The 25,762-nt window shown below is 40.8% G+C and overlaps 1 protein-coding gene across 7 annotated transcripts in view; it reads right to left on the bottom strand.

The window, feature by feature from the left end:
* phf21aa (PHD finger protein 21Aa) overlaps positions 1-24,889 on the bottom strand; it is a 332,304-nt gene extending 307,415 nt beyond the window's left edge. For all 7 annotated transcript variants that reach the window (XR_013577548.1, XM_078548866.1, XM_078548869.1 and 4 more), the window contains exons 1-3: positions 24,030-24,889; positions 23,287-23,319; positions 22,836-22,901 (exon numbers count right to left, since the gene is read on the bottom strand). Coding sequence is in view for 6 of the 7 variants with exons in the window: in XM_078548866.1 (XP_078404992.1) it covers positions 22,836-22,901; positions 23,287-23,319; positions 24,030-24,083 (153 nt within the window). In the remaining variant the exon portion in view is untranslated. The remainder of the gene's footprint in view (positions 1-22,835; positions 22,902-23,286; positions 23,320-24,029) is intronic.
* Between the last annotated feature and the right edge of the window lie 873 nt (positions 24,890-25,762).

Here is a 25,762-nt window from a genome sequence, read left to right as displayed (position 1 = left end):
ATTCCACTTCATATAAATACTCCACTCCATTTTCCCAGTTTCTCCATCTCCAACACAGATCTGTTCTGATGATGCAATCTACTCTTTAGCCTTGCTCCACCAAATCTTTTGTCATTTTATCTCTCCTGTCTTCCACCCTTCTTCCACTCATTCACTTTCTTAAAATCTGTTACATTTCTACCTTTTCCCAGTTCTGTTAAAAGATCAACCTAAAACACTGTTTCTCTCTCTCTCCACAGATGCAGGCTGATCTAAGTACTTCCAACATTTTGTTTTTATTTCAGAATGCTGAACAATATAGCCAAAATTACTAAGTACAACTACAAGATGGATCAGAATGTCAGGCGTACTTGACTGATTCTCCCAGCAAAGTGTAATACCAGCCCTTCTGATATGGCTTCCATTTTCTTCAATCGAGGAATTCATCCCTCCCCAACTTGGTTGACAGCCCACAACCGTGTGCATCCCATTTCCCACATTTCCGCTCTCACCCTTCCCCTCCCTCCCAGAGCAACGATAGGCTTCCCTTTGTCCTCACCATCTACTCCACCAGCCTCCATATTAAACTGATCATTCTTCTACATTTTCACCACCTCCAAACAAATCATCCCATCCCCTCCCCTTACAGCATTTCAAACAGACCGTTCCCTCCACTGGTCCATTCCTCAATCATACCCAAGGCCCACTCCTCTTCCCACAGAATCTTTCCACGCAAATACAGGAAATGCAATATTTGCCCTTTTACCTCCTCCCTTCCACACCCTTCAAGGTCCAAACACTCCGTCCAGGTAAAACAGCAATTTGTGTACTTCTTTCAGTTTAGTATACTGCAATCGCTACTCACGATGCAATCCACTCTGCACCAGGGGACACAAAACAGACCGGGGAACCGCTTTATGGAAGATCACAACACAAGCGTGACTCCAAGCTTCCAGTTGCCTGTCATTTTAATTCTCCACCTTGCACCCCACCCCCCACCAACCTTTTTATCGTCAGCCTCCTGTAGTGTTTCAATGAAGCTCAACACAAGCTCAAGGAACAGCACCTCATTGCACAGGGTATACTGCAAAGAAATACTGTAGACCATTCAACTCAGCCAGTCCACATGCGTGTTCATGCTCCACACAAGCCCCCTCCCACCTTTCCACATCTAAATCTATCATAACCATCTATTCCCTTCTTCCTCATATGCTTGCCTAGCTTCCCTTAAACACATTTTCACACTATTCTCTTCAACCACTCCTTGTGGCAGTGAGTTCCACATTCCCATCAGTCTTTGGGTGAAGCGATGTCTGAATTTCCTATTGGATTTCTTGGTAATTATCTTACATTGATGGTCACCAGGTGTGCTCTTCCTATCAAGTATAAACGAAGGACAAGGACAGCAGACACATGGGAACACTACCATCTGGAAGTTCCCCTCCAAGCCACTCACCATCCTGACTTGGAAATGTATCACCGTTCCTTCACTGTTGCTGGGTCAAAATCCTGGAACTCCCTCCCTAACAGCACTGTGGGTGCACCTACACCACATGGACTGCAGCGGTTCAAGGCAGCAGCTCACCATCACCTTCTCAAGGGCAATTAGGGATGGGCAATAAATGCTGACCTAGCCAGCAACGTCCACATCCCATGAATGAATTTTTAAAAATTCTCTCTGTATCCATTCTATCAAAGCCTTTCATCATTTTAAAGACAATAAGTCACCCCTCAGTCTTTTTCCCCCAAGAGAGGGGAGACACAGCCGGTCAATACTTTCCTGATAAGTATACCCACACATTTCAAGTATTATCCTTATAAATCTTCTCTTCATCTCCAGTGCCTCTATATTCTTTTTTAGCATGGCAACCAGAACTGCACGCAAAATTCTGTGGTCTAACCAAGGTTTGATCGAGGTTTAGCATAACTTCCCCACTTTTCAATTGCATCCCAATGGAAATAGTGTTTGATTTACATACGAACAAGGTGGAGTAGGTCACTCGGCCCCTCAAGCCTGCTCCGCCATTCAATAAGATCATGGCCAATCTGAATGTAACCTCAACCCCACATTCCTGCCTACCCCTGATAACCTTTCATTCCCTTGTTAATCAAAAATCTATCTAGCTCCGTCTTAAAAATATTCAAAGACTCTGCTTCCACCGCCTTTTGAGAAAGACTACCCTCAGAAAAAAATTCTCATCTGTATTAAATGAGAAACCCCTTATTTTTAAACAGTGACCCCTAGTTCTAGATTCTCCCAAGAAGAAACATCCTCTCCAGATCCACCCTGTCAAAACCCCTCAGGATCTTAAAGGTTTCAATTAAGACACCTCTTACTCTTCTAAATTCTAGTGGATACAAGCCTGTATCCTCATAAGAAAGATTTGCTTTTTTTGTGACCTTGCATATTTTAGTAATTGGTGTATTTGTGCTTTAAGATCCCTTTGTTTCTCTACCCAATGACAACTTGCACCTTCCAAGTAATAAGACCTCCCTAATCTTCCTACCAAAAGGTACTACCTCATTGACTGGTGTTTAAATTCACTTGCCAAATATTTGCCCATGCTGCAAGTTTATTAATGTCTTCCTGTAATTTGTTGCAGTCCTCCTCAGTATTGGTTATCCCCCAATTTGGTGTCATCCACAAATTTAGAAATTGTGTATTTGATTCCAATGTCCAAATCGTTATTGTAAATTGTGAACTGCAATGTTCTGATTCAACACGTTACAAACTTCCGGACTCAATGTTGAGTTCAATTTCAGACCATATCCTCTGACCCCATTTTGTTTCTTTTTTCTTTGTTGGTTTTCGTTTTTGAATTGGAACTCTTCACCATTCTACCATTCACATGCTCTAGACATATATTTTGTTTCTGTGCTTGTCCCATTACCCTCCCTTTGGCTTTGCACCATCAACCCTTCTGCCATTTAATCTTGCATGCCTTCCATCTGATCTCAGACCTTCCCTGTTGTTCCTTCTCATCACTCTCTACCCTTTGTAATATAAGGCATATTACATTTCTAACTTTTCCCACTTCTGATGAAAGATCAGCGGCTTGAAATGTTAACTGTTTCTCTTTCCACAGGTGTTGCCTGCCTAAGTGTCTCCAGCATTTTGTTTTTAATTTCATAATGCTGAACTATATAGGCAAAATAACAGAGTCCAAGTTAATGTGAATGTCAGGCATACTTGCCTCTTGGATCCGAGCAAAGTGCAATTGCATCCACTTTACATAACATGCAACAACCTGAAAGGAGTTTTTGAACCTAGCCTGATGCCTTTTTAACTCAAGTAATCACTGGAAAGATCATGTTTCATGTTTAGCAACAGCAAGACACATGTTAAGCAGATTATCATCATTTTTAAGTGTTCCCCACATTAGATTTAATTGTACCTATAGAACAGAATTGTTAAAATATTACTTTTATTAGATTAATTTACATTACAAACAAAAAATGTTAGGTGGGTATGAGATATCAATAACTTAATTCTTTTTTGAAATGTCATCCGTAAAAAGCCTGGAACTGGACATCTAGCATGTATTATAAAAACAGAACACAGGTCAGCAGCTCCAGCAACATCAGTGGAGAGAGAAACAGAGTTAATTTTTCAGGTAAGATGATCCTTTGTCAGTTCTGATGGAAGGTCATTGACCTGAAACATTAACTCTGCTTCTCTCTCCGCAGACACCACCAGATGAATATTTCCAGAATTTTCTGCTTTTTAGCATTGAATGTTTTGCTTTAGTATTAGGTGCCAAGTGACGCGTTACTATAATAAAACATAATTCTGTAGAATAAGACAATATTCTTAAACCTGGACTTTATTATGCTGCTTAAATTACAATGTCCTGTCCTGTGTGCAACTTGTCTGCATAACAAATTTCCCTAATTAGACTAGGCAGTCTAAATAAATATTCTTATTTATCCTAAATAAACTGCCCAGACAATTGAAGAACCAGTATTCAGTGCCCAGAATGTCACTGTGCCTTGTTAGTCACTGTTGTAATGTAGTTGGATGTGGCAGCTTATTGGCTTACAAGATCCCACAAACAGCAAATGAGTTACACGGTCAGTTAAATTGTTTCAATGGTGTTGGTTGAGGGCCGAATGTTGGCCCTACTTTATTTTTTGAAACTCGAAGTCCTATAACAATCCACCCAATAGACAAACAATGCTTCAGTATAAATCTCAGCCAGAAGTGAACACCTCCATTATACAGTATTGCACCAATATCAGCCTAGATTGCAGTTGGGTTTGAACTCTCAACCTGCTGACCCAGAAACAAGAGTGCTAATAACTGAAACATGATGACATTGAGCACCAATTCTAAAAGCAAAAGGCAAATTAAGAACCAATGTCAATAAGTGCAATACAAAGATCAATGTTAAACAGATCTTGGTACAAGATGATGGAGACATAATAAACTCTGGAATCATTTAAACAGAGATGTTGTTTATTGGAGGCATGGGCAGAAAACCACCTCCAACGAAAGAGAACCTAACCACCTTCCCTTGACAATCAATGGCATTATCATTGTCAAATCACCCATCATAAACATCCTGGCAGTTACCATTGACCAGACATTTAAAAATTGACTAGCCACATAAATACAGTGGCTGCAAGAACAGCTCAAAAGCTTGGTATTCTGCGACGATTAACTCACCTTCCAACTCCCCAAAAGCCTGTCCACCATCTTAAAGGCACAAGTTAGGAGTGTGATGAAATACTGTCCAATTGCCTGGATGAATGCAGCTCCAACACTCAAGAAGCTCAACAACTTCCAGGACAAAGCAGCTGGCTTGATTGGCACTCCACCCACCAACATAAACATTCACTCCCTCTAGCACCAGCATACGATGACTTTAGTATGTACCAACTTAAGATTGATTGCATCAATTTGCCAAGATTTCCTCAAAAGCACCTACCAAACTCATAACCTTTACCACCTAGCAAGACAAGGGTAGGAGGCGCAAAGGAACATCACCACCTCAAAGTTTCCCTCCAAGTCACACATTAACCTAGCTTAGAAATATATCACCACTCTTTTATTGTCGCTGCGTACTCTTCCTGGAACTCCTCCCTAAAAACATCTTGGGAATGACTACACCACATAGGCTGCAGCAGCTCAAGGTAGCAGCTCACCACCAACTTCAAGGGCAATTAAGGATGGGCAATAAATGCTGGCCTTGTCAGCTACCTCACATCCCATGAACGAATAAAATGATCTTTAGACTCAAAAGAATTACTTTTCATCTCCCAGTGAATTCCTGAGAACTACAGAACTTCAACATATATATATGCATTACAAGAAAATGCACAGCAAAATGGTGCCAAAATACTTGCAACTGTTTGGCCCTTATTCAATCATTTTCATGTCGCCTGCATAAATGGTCATCCTCAACTAAACATACCTCTGGCACTGTGGCAAATTTTAAGTACACAAAAATTCAGCAGAACCTTTTAAATGTACACAAAATATTTCAACTTCAGAAAACACAAGAATGTTTTAAACAGACTTGGTTACAATGGCAAATGTTCCAGTATGGGAACAAGGCATTAAACCCCATAATTGTATTTACAAGGCAGCAACTTCTAGGTGTAGATTATATATAAATTATATACCCTAAATTATCCTCAACTCCATAGTTTAAAAAAGTCCTACAACAACATTCAATTCTTCTATAAGGGCGTGCTGCACTGTGCAAGAAGTTTTATTTAATTGTCAGAAATTTTGAAGTTAACATTTTTAAAATATCAATTCTTCATGGGTAGGGAATGCTAATACCATCCCTAACCTCTTAAGATTCACAGCAAATTCTAGAATGACTTCAGGACTGTAATTTCATATCGCAGGTTAGATTATTATAAACCATTTAACGTTCACTCTCATAGGAACCGCTCCATTTATTGCTTGTAGTACTTCCCAGAGTTCCATTATTTTGAACTTCTAAAATTTGCTTTGTATCTGGGAGGCAATGGCGTAGCAGTAGTGTCGCTGGACTAGTGATCCAGAGACCCAGGGTAATGCTCTAGGGACCGGGGTTCGAATCCCACCAAGGTATATGGTGGAATTTGAATTCAATAAAAATATGGAATTAAAAGTCTAAAGATGATTGTCGATTGTTGTAAAAACCCATCTGGTTCACTAATGTCCTTTAGGGAAGGAAATCTGTCGTTCTTACCTGGTCAGGCCTACATGTGACTCCAGTCCCACAGCAATGTGGTTGATTCTTAAAATGTCCTCTGAAATGGCCTAGCAAGCCACTTAGTTGTAACAAACCACTACAAAGTCACAAAAAAAGGAATGAAACCAGACGGACCACCCGGAACCGGCCTAGGCACCGGAAACGACAACAGCAATCTCAGTCCTGCCAGCCTTGCAAAGTCCTCCTTACTAATATATCCTTACTAATATCTGGGGGCTAGTTGGGAGAGCTGTTTCACAGACCAGTCAAGCAACAGCCTGACATAATTATCATCACGGAATCATGCCTTACAGATTATGTCCCAGGCACCACCATCACCATCCCTGGGGGTACGTCCTGTCCCACCAGCAGGACATGCCCAGCAGAGTTGACGGTACAGTGGTATACAGTGGGGAAGGAGTTGCCCTGGGGGTCCTCAACATCGACTCTGGACCCCATGAAGTTTTATGGCATCAGGTCAAACATGGGCAAGGAAACCTCCTGCTGATTACCACATGCCACCCTCCCTCAGCTGATGAATCAGTGCTCCTCCATACTGAACACCACTTGGAGGAAGCACTGAGGTTGGCAAGGGCACAGGAAGTACTCTGGGTGGGGGGCTTTAACGTCAATCACCAAGAGTGGCTCAGTAGCACTGCTACTGATGGAGCTGGCCGAGTCCTAAATAACATAGCTGCTAAGCTGGGTCTGCGGTAGGTGGTGAGGGAACCAACAAGAGGGAAGAACATACTTGACCTCATCCTCACCAACTTGCCTGCCACAGATGCATCTGTCCATGGCAGTATCGGTAGGAGTGACCAGCAGGCAATCATTGTGGAGTCGAAGTCCCACCTTCACACTAAAGATACTCTCCATCATGTTGTGTGGCACTGCCACCATGCTAAATGGGATAGATTTCGAACAGATCTAGCAATTCAAGACTGGGCATCCATGAGGCGCTGTGGGCCATCAGCAGAGGCATTATTGTACTCTAACACAATCTGTAAACTCAGCCCAGCATATCCCCCCACTTTACCATTACCATCAAGCCAGGGGATCAACCCTGGTTCAATGAAGGGTGCAGGAGGGCATGCCAGGAGCAGCACCAGGCATACCTAAAAATTAGGTATCCACCTGGTGAAGCTTTAACACAGGACTACTTGCATGCTAAACAGCATAAGTAGCAAGTGATAGACAGAGCGAAGCGATCCACAACCAATGGATCAGATACAAGCTCTGTAGTCCTGCCACATCCAGTCGTGAATGATGGTGGACAATTAAGCAACTCACTGGAGGAGGCTGCTCCACAAATATCCCCACCCTCAATGACTGAGGAGGCCAGCACATCCGTGCAAAAGATAAGGACGAAGCATTTGCTACAATCTTCAGCCAGAAGTGTCAAGTGGATGATCCATCTCGGCCTCCTCCAGAGGTCCCCAGCATCACAGATGCCAGTCTTCAGCCAATTCGATTCACTCCACGTGATATCAAGAAATGGCTAAAGGCACTGGATACTGCAAAGGCTATGGGCCCTGACAATATTCCAGCAATAGTACTGAAGACTTGTGCTCCAGAACTTGTCACACCCCGAGCCAAGCTGTTCCAGTACAGTTACAACACTGGCATCTACCCGGCTATATGGAAAATTGCCCAGGTATGTCCTGTACACACAAAGCAGAACAAATCCAACCTGGCCAACTACCGCCCCATCCGTCTACTCTCCAACATCAGTAAAGTAATGGAAGGGGAATCAACAGTGCTATCAAGCAGCACTTGCTTAGCAATAACCTGTTCACAGAAGTCCAGTTTGGGTTCTGCCAGGGACACTCAGCTCCTGACCTCAGGAGAGGTGAGAGTGGCTGCCCTTGACATCAAGGCAGCATTTGACAGAGTGTGGCATCAAGGAGTCCTAGCAAAACTGGAGTCAATGGGAATCAGGGGGGAAAACTCTCCACTGGTTGGACTCATACCTAGCACAAAGGAAGATGGTTGTTGTTGTTGGTCAGTCATCTCAGCTCCAGGGCATCACTACAGGAGTTCCTCAGGTAGTATCCGCAGCCCAACCATCTTCAGCTCCTTCATCAATGACCCTCCTTCCATCATAAGGTCAGAAGTGGGGGGTGCTCGCTGATGATTGCACAATGTTCAGAACCATTCGCAACTTCTCAGATACTGAAGCAGTCCATGTCCAAATGCAGCAAGACCTGGACAATATCCAGGCTTGGTCTGACAAGTGGCAAGCAACATTCATGCCACACAAGTGTCAGGCAATGACCATCTAAAACAAGAGAGAATCCAACCATCGCCTCTTGATGTTCAATGGCATCACAATCACTGAAACTCCACTACCAACATCCTGGGGGGTTACCATTGACCAGGAACTGAACTAGGCGAGCCGTATAAATACTGTGACTACAAGAGCAGGTCAGAGGCTAGGAATCGTTTAACGAGTAACCCATCTACTGACTCCCCAGAGCCTGGCCACCATCTACAAGGCACAAGTCAGGAGTGTGGTGGAATATTCCCCATTAGCTTGGATGAGTGCAACTCCCACAACACTCAAGAAGCTTGACACCGTCCAAGACAAATCAGCCCACTTGATTGGCACCACATCCACAAACATTCACTCCCTCCAGCACTGACGCACAGTAGCAGCAGTGTACACCATCTACAAGATGCACTGCAGGAATTCACCAAGGCTCCTTTGACAGCACCTTCCAAATCCACTACCATCTAGAAGGACAAGGGCAGCAAATAATTGGGAACACCACCGCCTGGAAGTTTCCCTTCAAGTCACTCACCATTCTGACTTGGAAATATATCGCCATTCCTTCACTGTCAAAATCCTGGAACTCCCTCCCTAACAGCACTGTGGGTGTACCTACATCACATGGATTGCAGCGGTTCAAGTGGGCAGCTCACCACCGCCTTCTCAAGGGCAACTCGGGATGGGCAATAAGTGCTGGCCTAGCCAGCAAAGCCCACATCCCATGAATGAAGTTAAAAAAAGATTCTTTTCAAAAACTGGCAGTGTCGTTTTACAATGCAAAAGAAAAATAATTGCCCAAACTTTTATTCTCCTTTAATCATCACAATAACTAAGCACAATTTGTGGAAAGTTTAAAATAAGTATTAAATGTATTACACATATGAAAAAAGATGTCTGGTATTGAGTTACAGGATATAAATTCAATCAAGCAGCTTGGACAGTGTCAAGCAGCAACGGTAACCTCCTATGGTTTTCCTATATCAGTTAATTCCTTAACCAAGATTGAATTACTGGAGAGCCAAGCTGTAACAATTTTTTTGGGCATGTATGCTCCCAGGATGGTCCAAAGCACCACCACTTGCTAAAATAAATGAGGATTTCTTTTCCCCGAATCTTCAAGGTCTACCATGCCTTTGCGCAACCAATTTCTGTAATCTTCTCTAGAAATATATTTCCTCCAATATCCTCATTCAGTTCTCTGGCCTTCCTTTCCCACCACCACCCCCTAACCCTTCCCACTTTAAACCACCATTAGAGGCAGAACCTCAGCTACCTCAAACCAATTCTACAACCCATTCTCTAAGCATCTCCACCTGTCTATTTTTCTCTCTACCTTCAACAATCTTTTACAAATCTAAGTTATGTCAGCTTTTCAAATTCCTTCTACTTCTTGTTTTTATTTCAGATTTCCAGCATCCACAGTATTTTGCATTTATTTTTGAGTCAGACGTCCATGCTGGACGAGCAGAAAGTTTCCTCCAACTAAATATTGGGAAGACTGAAGCCATTGTATTTGGTCCCAACACAATCTCCAAACTGCAATGGTTCAAGGAGGCAGCTCACCACCACCTTCTCAAGGGCAACTAGGGGTGGGCAATAAATGCTAGCCCAGCCAGCAAAGCCCACACCCCGTGAATGAATAAAAATGAATTTTTAAAAAATCCCGAGTTATTGACTCCATCCTTCTGTCTGAAGCAAAGCTAGACTGTTTGCAACCTTGGTGTATAACTGTCCCCAAGATGAACTTCCCATTGCAAATCCCTGTCATCACTAAGACTGCCCATTTCCACTTCCATCATATTGCTCGACTCCACTCCTGCCTCAGCTCATGCACTGTTGAAATCTCCATTCATGCTTGTTTCCAATGCACTCCTGGCTACCTCCCATATTATATCCTCCATAAACTTGAAGTCACCCAAACCTATAATGCTCACATCCTAACTCACACCAAATACCGTTTACTTATCACCCATGTGCTCACTGATCAACTTTGGCTCACGATTAATAAACACTTCAATTTTACAATTCTCATCCTTGTTTTCAAATCTTTCCATGGCCTCATCCCTCATACCTCTAATTTCCTCCAGCTATCCATCACTTGGACATATCTGTGCTCCTTCAATTCTGGCCTCTTGACCACCCAATTTTAAATCACACCATCACTGGCAGCTTGCGTTTCAGCTGCCAAGGCCCTGAGTTGTGGAATTACCTTCCTAATTTTTTTTTCCTCTCTACACCTCTTTCTTTAAGATGCTCCTTTAAACTGATCTCTTTGACAAAGCTTTTGATTATCTGCCCCAAGGATCATTTCCTTTGGGGCATGGCTCCAATTTTATTTGGAAAGTTTCCTATGAAATACCTTGGGATGTTTTACTACATTAAAGGCAAGTTATTGCTGTTGTTTAGATAGAAACATGAATCTAATCTTACCGTTGCACCAGTCCTTTAAATTCACAAGGCACCTTTTAAAGCTGTCCGATCATCGGAAAATTAGCAAAAGAACCGATAGTATTACAATTTTATCATTGAACATTATAAAACTAAACATTTTACAATCTAGTTTGTTAAATTAATGCCAAAGATCACAGAAGAAAAGGGAATCAAAATAACGCTCGTTGAAAACACAGCATCAGGAACATATTCTCCTTTGAAATATACAAAATCTACGCTGCAGCAGCATGTTCCCATCCAGTTATAGGCCCATTGTTTCCATGGTGGCACGTTGTACAGGGATAAATATGTAGGCAGTACATGCCACTGAAGGAGCAGATGCCAATGGAATCAGATACTTTAGACAGTATACCACCCAAATACATGCCAAAAGAAGATCCTCACACACAGGAGCTGCAAATAAGGTTCAACATTCTGCAGAGAAAGCAAACATCACAAGTCTATTCAGGCCAAATTTATATAGAGAAAACACGAAGAATAGGCAAACATATTTTGAAACTTTTGTTCTGTAACTACAGTTATAGGTCATTAAAGCTACAATACCCCAATTATTTTCTGTGGCAGGATGGATGATCATCTCAGCCTCCTCCTGTAGTCCCCAGCATGATAGATGCCAGTCTTCAGCCAATTCAGCCACATCACTTGATATCAAGAAACAGCTGAAGGCACTGGAATCTGCAAAGACTATGGGTCCTGGCAAAGTTCCAACAGTAGGACTTGAAGACTCGTGCTCTCCAGAACTAGCCACACCCCAGCCAAGTTATTCAGGCATAGCGCTGGAACCTATTTAACCATGTAGAAAATTGTCCAAGTATGCCCTGACCACAAAAAGCAGAACTAACCCAACCCGGTCAATTACTGCCCCATCAGCCTACTCTATCATCAAAGTGATGGAAGCTGTCATCGACAGTGCTATCAAGCACAGCAATAACCTGCTTTATGATGCTCAGTTTGGGTTTTGCTAGGGCCACTCAGCTCCCGGCCTCATTACAGCTTTGGTCCAAACATGAACAAAAAAAATGGGGGAGAAAACTCTCCACTGATTGGCATCACACCTAGCACAAAGGAAGATGATTATGGTTGTCGGAAGTCAATCATCTCAGTCCCCGGGCATCGCTACAGGAGTTCCACAGTGTAATGTCCTCGGCCCAAATTTCAGTTCATCAACAACCTTTCCACCGTCGTGAGTTCAGAAGTGGGGATGTTCACTGACGACTGTTTACTACCATTCAGACTCCTCAGATACTGAAACAGTCCATGTCCATATGCATTAAGACTTGGACAACATTCAGGCTTGGGCTGGTAAGTGGCAATTAACACTCCTGCCACACAAGTGCTAGGCAATGACCATCTCCAACAAGAGAGAATCTAACCATCTCCCCTTGACATTCAATGACATGACCATTGTTGAAACCCCCACTATTAACATCCTGAGGGTTACCATTGACCAGAAATTGAACTGGACTAGCCATATAAATACTGTGGCTACAAAAGCAGGTCAGAGGCTGAAAATTCTGCACCAAGTAACTCACCTCCCAACTCCCCAAAGCCTGTCCACCTCTACAAGGCACAAGTCAGGAGTGTGATGGAATACTCTCCAATTGCCTGAATTAGTGCAGCACCAACAACACAAGAAGCTCGACACCATCCAGGACAAATCCGCTCGCTTGATTGGCACCCCATCCATCACCTTAAACATATGCCCCTTCCACCAACAGACAGTGGAAGCAGTGCACACCATATACAAGATGCACTGCAGCAACTAGTAAAACATCCTTCGACAAGCACCTTCCAAACAAGTGACCTCTAACACCTAGATGGACAAGAGCAGAAGATGCATGCGCCACCTGCAAGTTCCCCTCCAAGCCACACACCATCCTGACTTGGAACTATATTGATGTTCCTTCACTGTCGCTGGGTTAAAAACCTGTAACGCCCTTCCTAACAGCAGTGTGTGAGAACACCTATACCAATGGACTGCAGTGGTTCAAGGCAGTGGCTCACCAGCACATTTTCAAGGGCAATTAGGGATGGGCAACAAATGCTGGCCTAGCCAGCCATGCCCACATCTCATGAAAGAATAATTTTTTAAAAAATATAAAGCATTATATTCCAAAGAAGGATTTAAAGGTATAGAAGAGAATTGTTCCATTAATATTCATTTTGTAAGATCGATCAAAATCCAGAAATGCATCCTGCTTGAAGTTAGTGTTGCCCTTCACTCTACAGTTTGGCTTCCAACAGAGTATTGGATCAGCTGCAAACCATGCAGGTCAAAGAAGCCACCTTTACTGAACTACATCTAAATGTGAACAAGGCATCTGACATACATAGATGACTTGCACAATTTACACCGAATGTTTTTAAAACAATTATCCACTTTAGCAGAAAGAATAGAAAATCAGTATGCTATTTAAATGGAGAGAGACTGTAGAACTCGGGGGTACAAAGGGATCTGGGTATCCTGGTACATGAAGCACAAAAAGTTAGTAAGGAGGTACAGCAAGTGATTAGGAATGCAAATGGGGCGTTGGTGCTTATTGTAAAGGGAACGGAATATAAAAGGAGGTAGTTTTGCTGCAGCAGTACAGGGCCTTGGTAAAACCACATCTGGTGTACTGTGTACAGTTTTGGTCTCCTTATTTGAAAAACGATATAACTGCATTAACAGTGCAGAGAAGGTTCACTCGATTAAATTGGGGGAAGACAAATTTTACAAAGCCGAAAGGTGAACTGGTGAAAGTGGACTGGATACAGCTACTAGAAGGGAAAACAGTGTCAATTCAGTGGGAGGCATTCAAAAGTGAGATTCCAGAAGCACAGTGTAGGCATGCCCCACAAAGAAAAGGGGCTGTACTGACAAATCTAGAGCCCCCTGGTTATCCAGAAGCATAGAGGCCAAGATAATGCAGAAAAAGCATGCTTCTAACAGTCACAAAAAGCTTAATACTGTAGAAAGCCTAGAGGTGTATAGAAAGTACAGGATGAAGCAACAAAAGAAATAAGGAAATTAGGAAAGCCAAGAAAGGATACAAAAAAATATTGGCAGGTAAAATAAAAATCCCAGAGATGTTTTACCAGTACATTAAGAGCAAGAAAACTAAGGAAAGGGAGAGCCTATCAGGGATGTACATGGTAACTTATGCGTTGATGCTCAAGATATGGGCAGGGTTCTCAGTGAGTACTTTGTCTCTGTCTTCACTAAGTAAGGGATGATGCAGACATTCTAGTTAAAGAGGAGTGTGAAATATTAGATTCAATAAGCATAGTGAGAGAGAAAGTACTGGAGGGAGTGGCATCCTTGAAAGTGGATAAATCACCAGGGCTGGATGGATTGTATCCCAGGCTGTTAGAAGAAGCCAGGGAAGAAATAGTGGATGCTCTGAAGATCATTTTCCAATCCTCACTAGATACAGGCAAGGTGCCAGAGCATTGGAGGTCTGCGAATGTTCTATCATTACTTAAAAAGGGTGCGAGGCATAGGCCAGAGAATTGTAGGTCAGTCAGACTGACTTCAGTGGTGGGCAAATTATTGGAATCAATTCAGAGAGACAGGATAAACTATAGCTTAGAAAGGCACAGATTGATCAGAGATAGTCAACATGGTTGTGTTATGGGAAGGTCGTCCCTTACTAATGTAATTGAATTTTTTTTTTTTAGGAACTAACAAGGAGGATTGATGAGGGTAGTGCAGTGGATGTTGTCTACATGGATTTTAGTAAAGCATTTGTCAAGGTCCCACATGGCAGACTGGTCAAAAAAGTGAGATCCCATGAGATACAAAAGAAAGTGGCAAGTTGGATCCAAAATTGGCTCAGCAACAGGAAATAAGGGTAATGGTCAATGGATGTTTTTGCAAATGGAAAGTGGCTTCCAGTGGAATTCCACAGGGCTCAGTGTTGAGGCCCTTGTTATTTGTTGTACGTATTAATGATTTGGACTTAAATGTGGGAGGCATGATTGGAAAACTTGCAGATGACACAAAAATTGGCCACATAGTTGATAGTGAAGAGGATAGCTGTTGTCTCCAGAATGAAATCAATGGTTTGGCTGAGTGAGCAGAAAGTGGCAAATACAATTCAATCTGGAAACGTGAGCTAATGCATTTGGGGAGAGCAAACAAAGCTAAGGAATACTCAACGGGAGGATATTTTGAGAGGGGTTGAGGAAGTGAGGCCCCATGGAGTGCATGTCCTCAGATCCCTGAAGGTGGCAGGACAGATGGATAAGGTGGTAAAGAAAGCATATGGAATGCTTTCCTTTATTTGGACAAGGTATTGAATACAAAAACAGGGATGTAATGCTGGAACTATACAAAATGCTGGTTAGGCCACAGCTGGGGTTTTGTGCACAGTTCTGGTCACCACATTACAGAAGAACATAATTGTTCTGGAGAGAGTACAGAGGAGATTTACAAGAATGTTGCCAGAGCTTGAAAATTGCAGCTATGGAAAGATTGGGTAGGCTAGGATTGTTTTCCCTACAACAGGGGAGGCTGAGGGGTCACCTAATTGAGGTTTACAAGATTGAGGGACCCAGATAGGATAGACAGGAAAGACCTGTTTCCCTCAGCTGAGGGGAAATCTGGGTGTATATGTGCATAGATCATTGAAGGTGGCAGGACAGGTGGAGAAAGCAGTTAATAAAATACAGTATCCTGGGTTTTATCAATAGGGACATAGAGCACAAGTGCAAGGAGGTTATGCTGAGATTATATAAGACACTAGTTAGACCTCAGCTGGAGTATTGTGTACAGTTCTGGACACCACGCTATAGGAAGGATGTGAATGCATTGGAGAAAGTACAGAAGAGGTTTTCAAGAATGGTTTCAGGGATGAGAAAATTCAGTTATGAAGACAGAGTGGAGAGGTTGGGACTATTTTCCTTGGAGAGAAGGATAAGAGGACGTTTGATAGAGATGTTCAAAATCATGAGTGGGCTGGACAGAGTAGATAGGGAGAAACTGTTCCCACTTGAAAATGGATAGAGAACAAGAGGGCACAGATTTAGAGTGATTTGCAAAAAGAAGCTAATGTGATATGAGAAAAAACTTCTTCACTCAGCAAGTGGTTAGAGTCTGGAATGCACGGCCTGGAAGTGTGGTAAAGGAAGGTTCAATCCAGGCATTCAAGAGGGCATTGGATGATTATTTGAATGGAAACAATGCGCAAGGGTACGGAGAAAAGGCAGGAGAATAGCACTAAGTCGTACTGCTCATTTGGAGAGCCGGTGCAGACACAATGGGTCAAATGACCTCCTTCTGTGCCATAACAATTCTGTGGTTTTGAGGTTGAACAGGTTGGGCCTATACTCATTGGAGTTTAGATGAATTAGAGGTTATTGAAACTTGATGGGCTGGATACCAGGTAGATGTTTCCCCTTTTGGGAGAGACTTGAACTAGGGGACAGGGTTTAAAAATAAGAGGTCTCCTATTTAAGACGGAGATGAGGGAAACATTTTTCGCTCAGAGGGTCAATAGTCTGTGGAATTCTCTTCTCCAGAGAACAGTGGAGGCTGGATCATTGAATATATTTAAGGCAGAGTTAGACAGCTTTTTGATCAACAATGGAGTTAAGAGTTATTTTGGAGTTGGGGGGGTGGGGGGGCAGGCAGACAGGAAGATGGAGTTCAGACCACAACCAGACCAGCCATGAATTAATTGAATGGCGGAGCAGACTTGAAGGGCTGAATGGCCTACTCCCGTTCCTAAATCCTAAGTTCCTAATTCTATAAATCAAAGTAATGCAAACTAAAGCACATGTATTTGACACAAGTAGGACCAGCATTATTTTTTAATTTATTTTACAATTTTCACCATTCTCCAATAAAAGCAATAACCTATACTGGAGTACAATTACATGGGTGAAAGCACCCTCTACCCAATATAGTCATTGTTCAATTATAAACCTAGACCCAATGTTGATAGGTCATTTGAACACAGGAGCTTTACATGCAAGCCCATTCCGGTCCTCACCCGTTTCCCACAAGCATGCAAGAGTCACAAACAAACAACTGAAGGAAGGAACCTTGGCAGATTTTTTCCAGTCCCCAGGTCAGGTGCACCATGAACAATCATATTGACGTTGCATTAAATCAACTGAGGGCAAGTAACTCTGAAGGCCTGAAAAATCAAACCTGTACCTTCCAATTTTCATGACTCCATAGTACACCAGACAGTACATTCCTTCTGCTTTCAGAGGAAGGATAAGAAAAATATTAATTCAATCTGGCAGCATTTCATGCAGCCATCCACCATTCCACATAGTGGCAGGGTAGGGGTTCATATTACCAATTTGATGATTCCTCATTTTGGAAGATTCATCATGAAAAAGTACCATCACCATCCAAGCTCAAATGAAAAACGGACACTTGGAAGGTGTACAAGAGGTTGCCTACATCCATAGAGGTTCGAAAATTGGTGGGTATAACTTGTCGAGTTCCATGTTCAAGGCAAAGAAAAATGAAATACTGGTAATGTAGCAGTTCTAATTACATGCATTTCAAATTTCACGTTAAAGTCACCCTTACCCAAAAAAGATAAACATCATAATCCTCATTTTCAAACACCAACAGTTCAACTCAAAATCGAATTGCTTTTCACATGTCCTGTATATGAAGTTTCCCAATATTATAATCGGTAACTATGCATTGAAAATACTATATTGGCTATACAGCACTTTGAGGCATCCCAAGGTCACGGAAGATAATATATAAAACATATTCTCAACAAGTCCACCCACCACATAGCATCTGAAATGCCACATGCCTTAAACTTGTTAATATTAGTACATTTTTCTTTTTCTTTAGTTATAATATTGTGAAAAATCTGAGATGTTAGGGAACTTGATAGTGTCTTTTCAACGGCAACATAAATTATACATGAATCAACCTTGTAAACCAACAACACATTTTAGTAAAATGCTATTCCTGTCATAAGACAACACTTCCCAGTAAAAAACTGCAGTCTTGTCTAATTAAACAAGACCCTTTCCATTATATACATGAAGTTTCATGCCAAAACAGCTGCAGTAAGGAAAAAATACTAACAGTGAAACTCCAATTTGTAAAATATGGACACTTCATTCTACTCCTGATAATTCAACATTTTTTGGTAAACCTGTGATAATCTAAAATAAAATAAAATGTACAAAAAGTCACAAAAAAAATCACTCCAAATTTAAAAAAAAGAGTTTGAATTGAAAACCACAACTCAGAGCAAGATATGGGCTATATGTATTGTGTCAATGACTTGTATAACTCATGTGGCTTACAAAGAGGTTTCGGCAAAATATTTCCTGTATGCCACACAAGTGCTAGTCTTCATATAATGTATTCCAGTCATATTAAGTGCAAAATGATTTCTCAATAAACTAGCATACATCACAATTATTGTCAATGTTATCACGTAGATGTATGATACTCCAGTGGTCGAGAGAAATGGAATCTAAAGTTGTTTTTGCAAAAGCTAAATCAAATCAATTCACTTCCCTGGAGCTCACTGTGCACATTACTTAAAAAAGTTACAAAACAGTAAACCAATCCTAAGAATCAGAGGGTTAGAAATTCTCCAGTGAATCTCTCTAGGTTGCTTTAAAATAAAGAGTAGTATTCCCCAGTAATACACATTAAATTTTAGCCACCTTGCAGTATTTTTATCGTAAACATAATTCCTCACAGAGCATATTCCCACATCAACCGAATTAGGAGTTCTGGTTGATGTTAGCCTTGACACTTGCCACTTGGCAATATGAAGGCGGCACAGGTTTGGGGGGTGCTGGAGGGGTGGGGGGTTTACAGTGTACAAAAAACAAATCATGCATGTAATTTTATATAGTTCAAAACTTCTTAAGTATATATGCGATATACTTAACTATATAAAATTCTGTGTGCCCTTCATATTCAAAAGTGTTAAAAGTATATTAAAAAAGTAAATTTCCGACAGTGAAGAAACTTGATCCGGAGCTGGTATTTTACAAGCACCTGGCAATTTACAAACTTCCCTCACTAACAGCAATTAACCTATCATTGACTTCAGGGCCTACTGAGACTACTACCACACAAGGAATACTTCAGTAGTAGCCGTTAACGCAAAGAGCAAATTAGCAGTTAAACACAGCAACTGTCCTCTAGACTGCAGACTACCTGCCTGTGAAAGTGCTTTGCAATCAGTTAGTGCAATCCAAGGTCCACAGCAGCCTTAGAATCTGGCTCCTGAAACCCTAGTATCTCAGACCTACTAACACTTATTTCTAGTTATTGTTTCCCCCGGTCCCCCACTCCTCCATTTGAATTTTGTGCGTCTGAATATTTTGAAAGGACTATTTTTAATGCTGTCACCTCATTGGTGGATATGTCCTAAAGCATTCACCAAGATGCACTCACATCAGCAACTTGAAACATATGCAAATTAAAGCGAACATCAATTCAAATCTTAAAAGTGGCCTGAGGCTCCATGATATGCACCTAAGTGGCCTACAAAATTAAAACCTTAAACACCACTGTGCTAGACTATAAATGAAATATTAGAAATCTCAATTTGGGATTCCAGTTTCTAGCCACTTATCCTTCACCTGACTTAACATCTGAAATCCTCTTTTCCCCTAATTTCTCCACACATTCTCTAGCTTTATTAACAAGATATCCATTGTCCTCTTCAAACTTTGTCACTTCAGTATTGCAATATCTACACATCAAATGAAACAGTTCCACTCTTTTGGAGCAACCTTACTAACCAGTCATACATTTCCTGAAATTTTGAAAATGAATCAACACCTTGTCACCTGATTGGAAGAAGTGAAATACAGAAAATAAAAGCACAATTAGGAAGATGTAATCTTCATAAATGTATTTATTCTCGCACCCCACATTTTTATTTCTCACACACAGTTCAATACAAAGTTACAAAGACTCCCACACTTTTCCAGAACCACTTCATCGAATTCAGGGTCGCGGGAAGTCGGAGCCTATCCTGAGAGGCAATGGGCACTAAACAGGGTACACCCAGGACATGACACCAGTCCATTGCAGAGCACACACTCAACACGTGCGCGCACACACATAAAAAGGGCAGTTTACCATAGCCAATCCACCTAACCAGCACATCTTTGGACGGTGGGAAGAAACCAGAGCACCCAGAGGAAATCCACGCAAATACGGGGGCGGGAAATGTGCAGACTCCACACAGACAGACACCAGACGTCACAATCAAACCCAGATCCTTGGAGCTATGAGGCAGCAGCGCCCAGTTACAAAAAGTGATAAACAAATATGTCAATGTTACTTCTAAACCAGGGAAAAAAAGCATTTCAAAATTTATATAATACCACTTTAGTCCTGAATGTCCTAACTCTGGAATCCAAATTTGCACTTTTGATAACACTATAGATTAACTTGTGTTCAATATACATTTACATATTTTTAAGCTTAAAAAGGGTGGAATATATGATCAAGAAATTTCGTAAATGAGGAAGCACATACTGCATTAAAATTTATTAGATGTTATACTACAGTATGACTTACATAATTCAGTATGATTCAAAGTACAATAGTTACTTCACATCAAGTCATCTTTTAACCCCATCAGAGTAAAGGGCTAAGTTTATGCAAGGTACATATCTAAAATACTATCACTGACAACCATACTGTTGAATTCCAATACAGTATTAAACTTTGTTTTTATCAATCATAAAAAAAATCCATTTGCTCCAAAAACGACATGCCCCTCCAACCTACCATGTCTCCACTTTACCATTGAGCTGGGTAAGGCACAATAAGATGCGCAAACAACTCTTTCCAATTTTTCTGACGTTTTCTGAGTCACTTTGCAACCACTTTCTCTCCCCCAAAGCAGTGCTAAATTCAGAAACTCAAGGGAGAGGGAACAAGCTTACGCTCCCTTTTAACCACGAGTTGGTACTCACAAGCCTTACACAATGAATAATAAACAGTTAGCCTATATAACAGTTTTTTAAAAAAGTCTTGATCACTTGCTACTACATATTTCCTTTTCATCCTGGAATGTGAAGCATTCTAGGTTATCAAAATTTGCAATTTGTGTTGGTTTTGCAAGAAAAATCACACTCAGATAATTAAAGCACTAAAGGTTTACGTCCAGAGGGAAAATATAACAATGATTTAAAAATCCCCAGTCAGGGACAACCCTACACTCCACAACTGGCCAGCAGGTGGTAGGTTTTCAGTAAGACAAGTTCACACCACCACCTAATATAGTACACATTTAGCAGCCAAAGAATTAAGTAAAAATGCCCAGCTGAGGCAGCGAACTATAAATCTGGAGCTCAAGATCAGGATCCTCTTGTCAAGGATTAAATGCTCAACTGCTAGGAGTTGCCAGGTTCACCATAAACAAATCTTGAATTCAGTTGAGAGAAAGAAAAAGTAAATCTAGTACTTTCTGCAGAGAATGCAGAATTGTTTCCAATAGTCAATGGTTACAACTAAAAAAACTATTTACAGAAATTGTCAGTATTTAAGAACAACTCGTTTCAGCTTCAGCAGAATGAAAATATTGATGCCAGCTCTTATGTTTGACCAATTATGATTTTTACAAAAGCCAAACTAATTAAGACAGTGGAGTAATATCAAGGTAAAATTAGTCCTACATGACCTTCAGAAATAAGGTGAGGAAGGCGAGAAAATGTAATCAATGCTTCAATAAAACAGAATCTTTTGCAAAGTTACAAGTCAACACTATACTTAAAATTAAATAACAGTTTAAATTTCACAATCAAATCCTCTTCCACAACAGGACAGATACTGTTGTCAAAGTAGCATCACAACTACTTAGGCACAAATTCAACTTACCAAAAAATGTCAGCTTTTAAACCAAAAACTATAAAAATAGCACGTCAAATCCAAGTACTCACTCAAGTATGTATTTCTACACTGAACTGGTGGTTGGCCTGCATGGTTACTAAGGCAGCTAATCACATGACAATGATTGAAGGCTGACTTTACAGAAACAAAATCAGACAAAAGCTTTAAAGAGGACATGAGATTTAAAATTGTAATTAAGGGTGCTGTTCTAGAATTAACAAGGTACATCAATAGTCTTGAGAATGGAAGTTCAAACACAAGTGCTTTTCTGTAGATCTTTACTTCTCTGCCTTTAAAAAATTTCTGATTTTTATTTCATCTTTTATTTCAGCTCAAGATACAATTTACTCAGGAGTGGAAGAAAATAATGTGAACTCAGATGTAGATGCAGCTTCGTAGAACATGACATATCTCTTTTAAGCAGGATACTATAAATACTGGAGTGAGAGTAATGTGAAACTGAGTGCACAAAGAACCTAGACTCAGAAACAAAGAGATAAAAGGGAAAGGGGGGGTCAATTCACACCCACACATATAGCCAAAAGGAAATTAAATAGGGAGAAGCCAAGCCTTTACTATACTTGTACAAAAAAAATCAAAAAAAGGGTCAGAAGGTAAACTTGCAAAATCTTAAAAGAAATGCCTGGTAGAAACAACTAAGCTAGACAAAGTGAGAATGAGGGAAGTATGTGGGAGAAATACACTACCTCAAAAATGGTGTTCGTAAAATAATTTGAATAGAAATAATTAATGCGCGTTGGAAATACAAAAGCTATAGATGGAGTTAGAGTAAAAGGAACTGAAGAGATATGAACAGGGAGTTTCAAATGTACAACACAAAAGGTTAGGATTAGATAAAGAACATTGTCACTTCAAAATATATGCTACTCCAATCATTTTTAAAACTACAAAATTTGAAAAGGCCAGCCATAATAACAGGTGCAATTAGGGCTATCTGAACATCAGGTTATTTTTCCAAACCATCACCAGCCAACTCCACTAGCATTACAAACTTCCAGAAAACTATTCATAATCCTCCAGGTTGAGCTCATCCCTGGAGAAAACACAACCATCTGGAACAGAACAGCCACAAATTCATTTTTCCCCTTACTTGTTTCTCACTGAGAGCAGTTATCTTGGCTTGCAATTCATGTAGTTGTTTCTTCAAATCAGCATTCTGTGAAATAAAATTTAAACAATAATATATCTTAAAACTAATACAAGTCTTGTTCCAATACTAGGAAAATGAGTCATTCAACATTTTCAGTTGAATAGCGTACAGAGGAAGAAAATCAAAAAGCCATTTTTTAAAAATGACAAAATAACAAAAAAGACCTCATTTTCTTTGTCTTACTGAGTTTAAAAGTACCTAAGGATTTGGAATAGGCCAGAACTATAATGGATTTTCATAAACAAAATAATCCATATTGCACATTTTCTAATTTTTAAAAGCTTTTATAATTGGGAATGAAAAAGCATTTTTAATTATATATTCACTAAATCAGTACTTATATAACACACCACATGTGAAAAAGTAAACAGGACATAAAAACAAAATATACCTGTGGATCCTGTTTCATCTGGGCCACAAGTTTCTGTTTGGAGAAGAGATGAAATAGAGAAAGTTAATGTTCTTGAGCGAGGAGGCTTTGCCATAGTGAATATTTCAAGGGACTTATTGGGTTTTATTGAACAATCCAGAAGAGGTCAAGTGTTTTGCTAACTGTATCTACTTTCTTCAACAAATATGGACTCTTATAAGGCATCTCAGAGTGCTTTAAGATATAAATTCTATATAAATGGTCTTGATCAACGATAATGAGTCCTTCTTAAGAAACCTTTTCCTAATTTCTGATTAACTGCAAAAATCAGTTAGAAGTTAATAATGCTTCCAGAATACCAGAAGTAGAGTTGTTTTACATATAAAATATGTATTCAAGTTTATTTTTGTTTAAGCAAACTATATAATTAGTTTCTGCAAATTCATAACTTTTATTCATAATTCAATTACAAGAATGTACTTTACTATTTATCCACTTGTTCTCGTTTCTCCCCATTCCCCCAAAAAATTATTGGATGCAGTTTTCAAATACTTAAAATATAAGGCACACCCTACATTTAAATAGTTTGTGACGGCAAAATTGTGCATTGTACTTATTTTTTAAAACATGAAATGGGTTCTTGCCAATTATTCCCTTTTAACAGATGTACCTTGTGTGTGTGTCGTTGAGAGGTAGTGATTGAAATTAAAACACACATACACACACACACACATACAATAAATGAAAATAAGAGACCAGGTTACCTGATGAAACTGGATTTCCACTTTCAGAGCCTCCTGCAGAGTTTGTAACTCCATCTCCTCTACTTCCCGCGCCACTTTCCTTCACTTTTTTGTCCTCCACCCCTTTAAAAGGAAATACCCGGCTCCCCTTCTCTTCCCCCTCCCCTCTTTCCTCACGCAGCCAAAAAAGAGAGTATAAAAAATACAATTCAACAAAAACAGGGCCCGAAATAATTTCAGGAGGGAGAATAAAGTCCATTAAACATCGCGGTCGGCCGCATGTGTATAAATATCTGCTTTTTATTTATATTGATAAATATGCTTTATATATAAAATATATATAAAAATGTATAGATAGAGAGAAGGGGAAACAGAAAGATACAGGGAGAGTGAAGGCAAAACAAGTTCTCCCATCCACCAGACTCATCACTCTGCGCCGCCGCCGAGCCAGAGGGGGGCGGTGAGCTGCCCGACCAACAACAACTTCAAAAACATTTCCCCCTCCAAATTATTATAAGCAGAGGGGCCGAAATCAGAAGATTTTTAAAATAAAATGGCACCGAAAATAAATCGACTGAGAATATAAAACAGAAAGGGGGGGGGGGGGGAAAGAGGTGGTGGAGAGGAGGAGGAGGGGGGTGGGAAGAGAAATCCTGAGGAGAAAACACCACCTCGGTGTGAAACGAGCGGCCGGAATTTATTTTACTTTTTCTTTTAATTTTTTTTTAAAAAAAAGATATCTGGGTTAAAGAAAACTTCCAATTTTTCCCCTCTCTCCCTCAAGAAAAGAAAGTGGCTGTGTTGTGCGCGCGCCCCTGCCCTCTCTCTCTCTCTCCTCACTTACTTACTGGGCTTCACGCTCAATCCCTGCTCCCTCATCCCCCCCCATCACCAACACCCCCCCCCCCCCCCCCCCCAAACACCCTCCCTACTCCGCGCGTGCCCGCGCCCGGCTCTGCTCGCCGTCTCGCTGTTTTCCTCCACGCCCCCCCCACGCCTGCCTGCCTGCCTGCCTATCCGTTTGGTTCTGTTGCTCGCCTCCACGGGCACGCGCTTAGGCCAGGTCGCGCGGACGGGGAGGGGTTTAATCGAGGGCAGGGAGAAAGGAGCGCGAGGAAGGAGGGTGGGGGGGGGGGAACTATTTAACGGCGCGAGCGGTGGCGAATTTATTTCACTTTGCCTAAGGAACAACGGTGCTGCGGCTTTCATTGCCTAGGGAAAGTGCCCGGATGTAGCGACTCCTCACTTTACTCTAAACTCAAGTGGGATTATTTATTTAACTTTCTTTCTCTTTTTATTATTTATTTAACTTTCTCTTGTTTTAAAAAAAAGTGTTAGATAACTTATTCTAAGCACTCTTGCTCGCCTTGAAAAACACACAATAAAAAATAAATTTGGTCACTCAAGTCAATTTGCTGTAAAACTATGAACTTTTATTTATAACCAATTCCCATGGTTATCATTACTGAGTATTTATGCATTTTTTTGCACAGCGAGGGTTGGGGTTTTTAATTTGTTATTGGGTGACTTGAAATACTCGAAATGTCACTCCAAATTGTTAATTTCAGCAAGAAACAAAAAATTCACTTAAGGGACAAAATATAGTTATAAATAAATATCCCACGCCCTTTCACAGGTCCCTTTTTTTTTGACTGTACTACAAATGTGCTGGGAAAATGCAAATTTTGTGCCTGTGACACTATTTTATTTCAAATGTTAATCTTTTCATGAAAAAAGATCAATGCTTCAACAAA

This window comes from Cetorhinus maximus, chromosome 9 (assembly GCF_964194155.1).
Source record: "Cetorhinus maximus chromosome 9, sCetMax3.hap1.1, whole genome shotgun sequence".
NCBI classification, from domain to species: Eukaryota; Metazoa; Chordata; class Chondrichthyes; order Lamniformes; family Cetorhinidae; genus Cetorhinus; species Cetorhinus maximus.
This window is presented reverse-complemented; position numbering and strand designations above follow the sequence as displayed.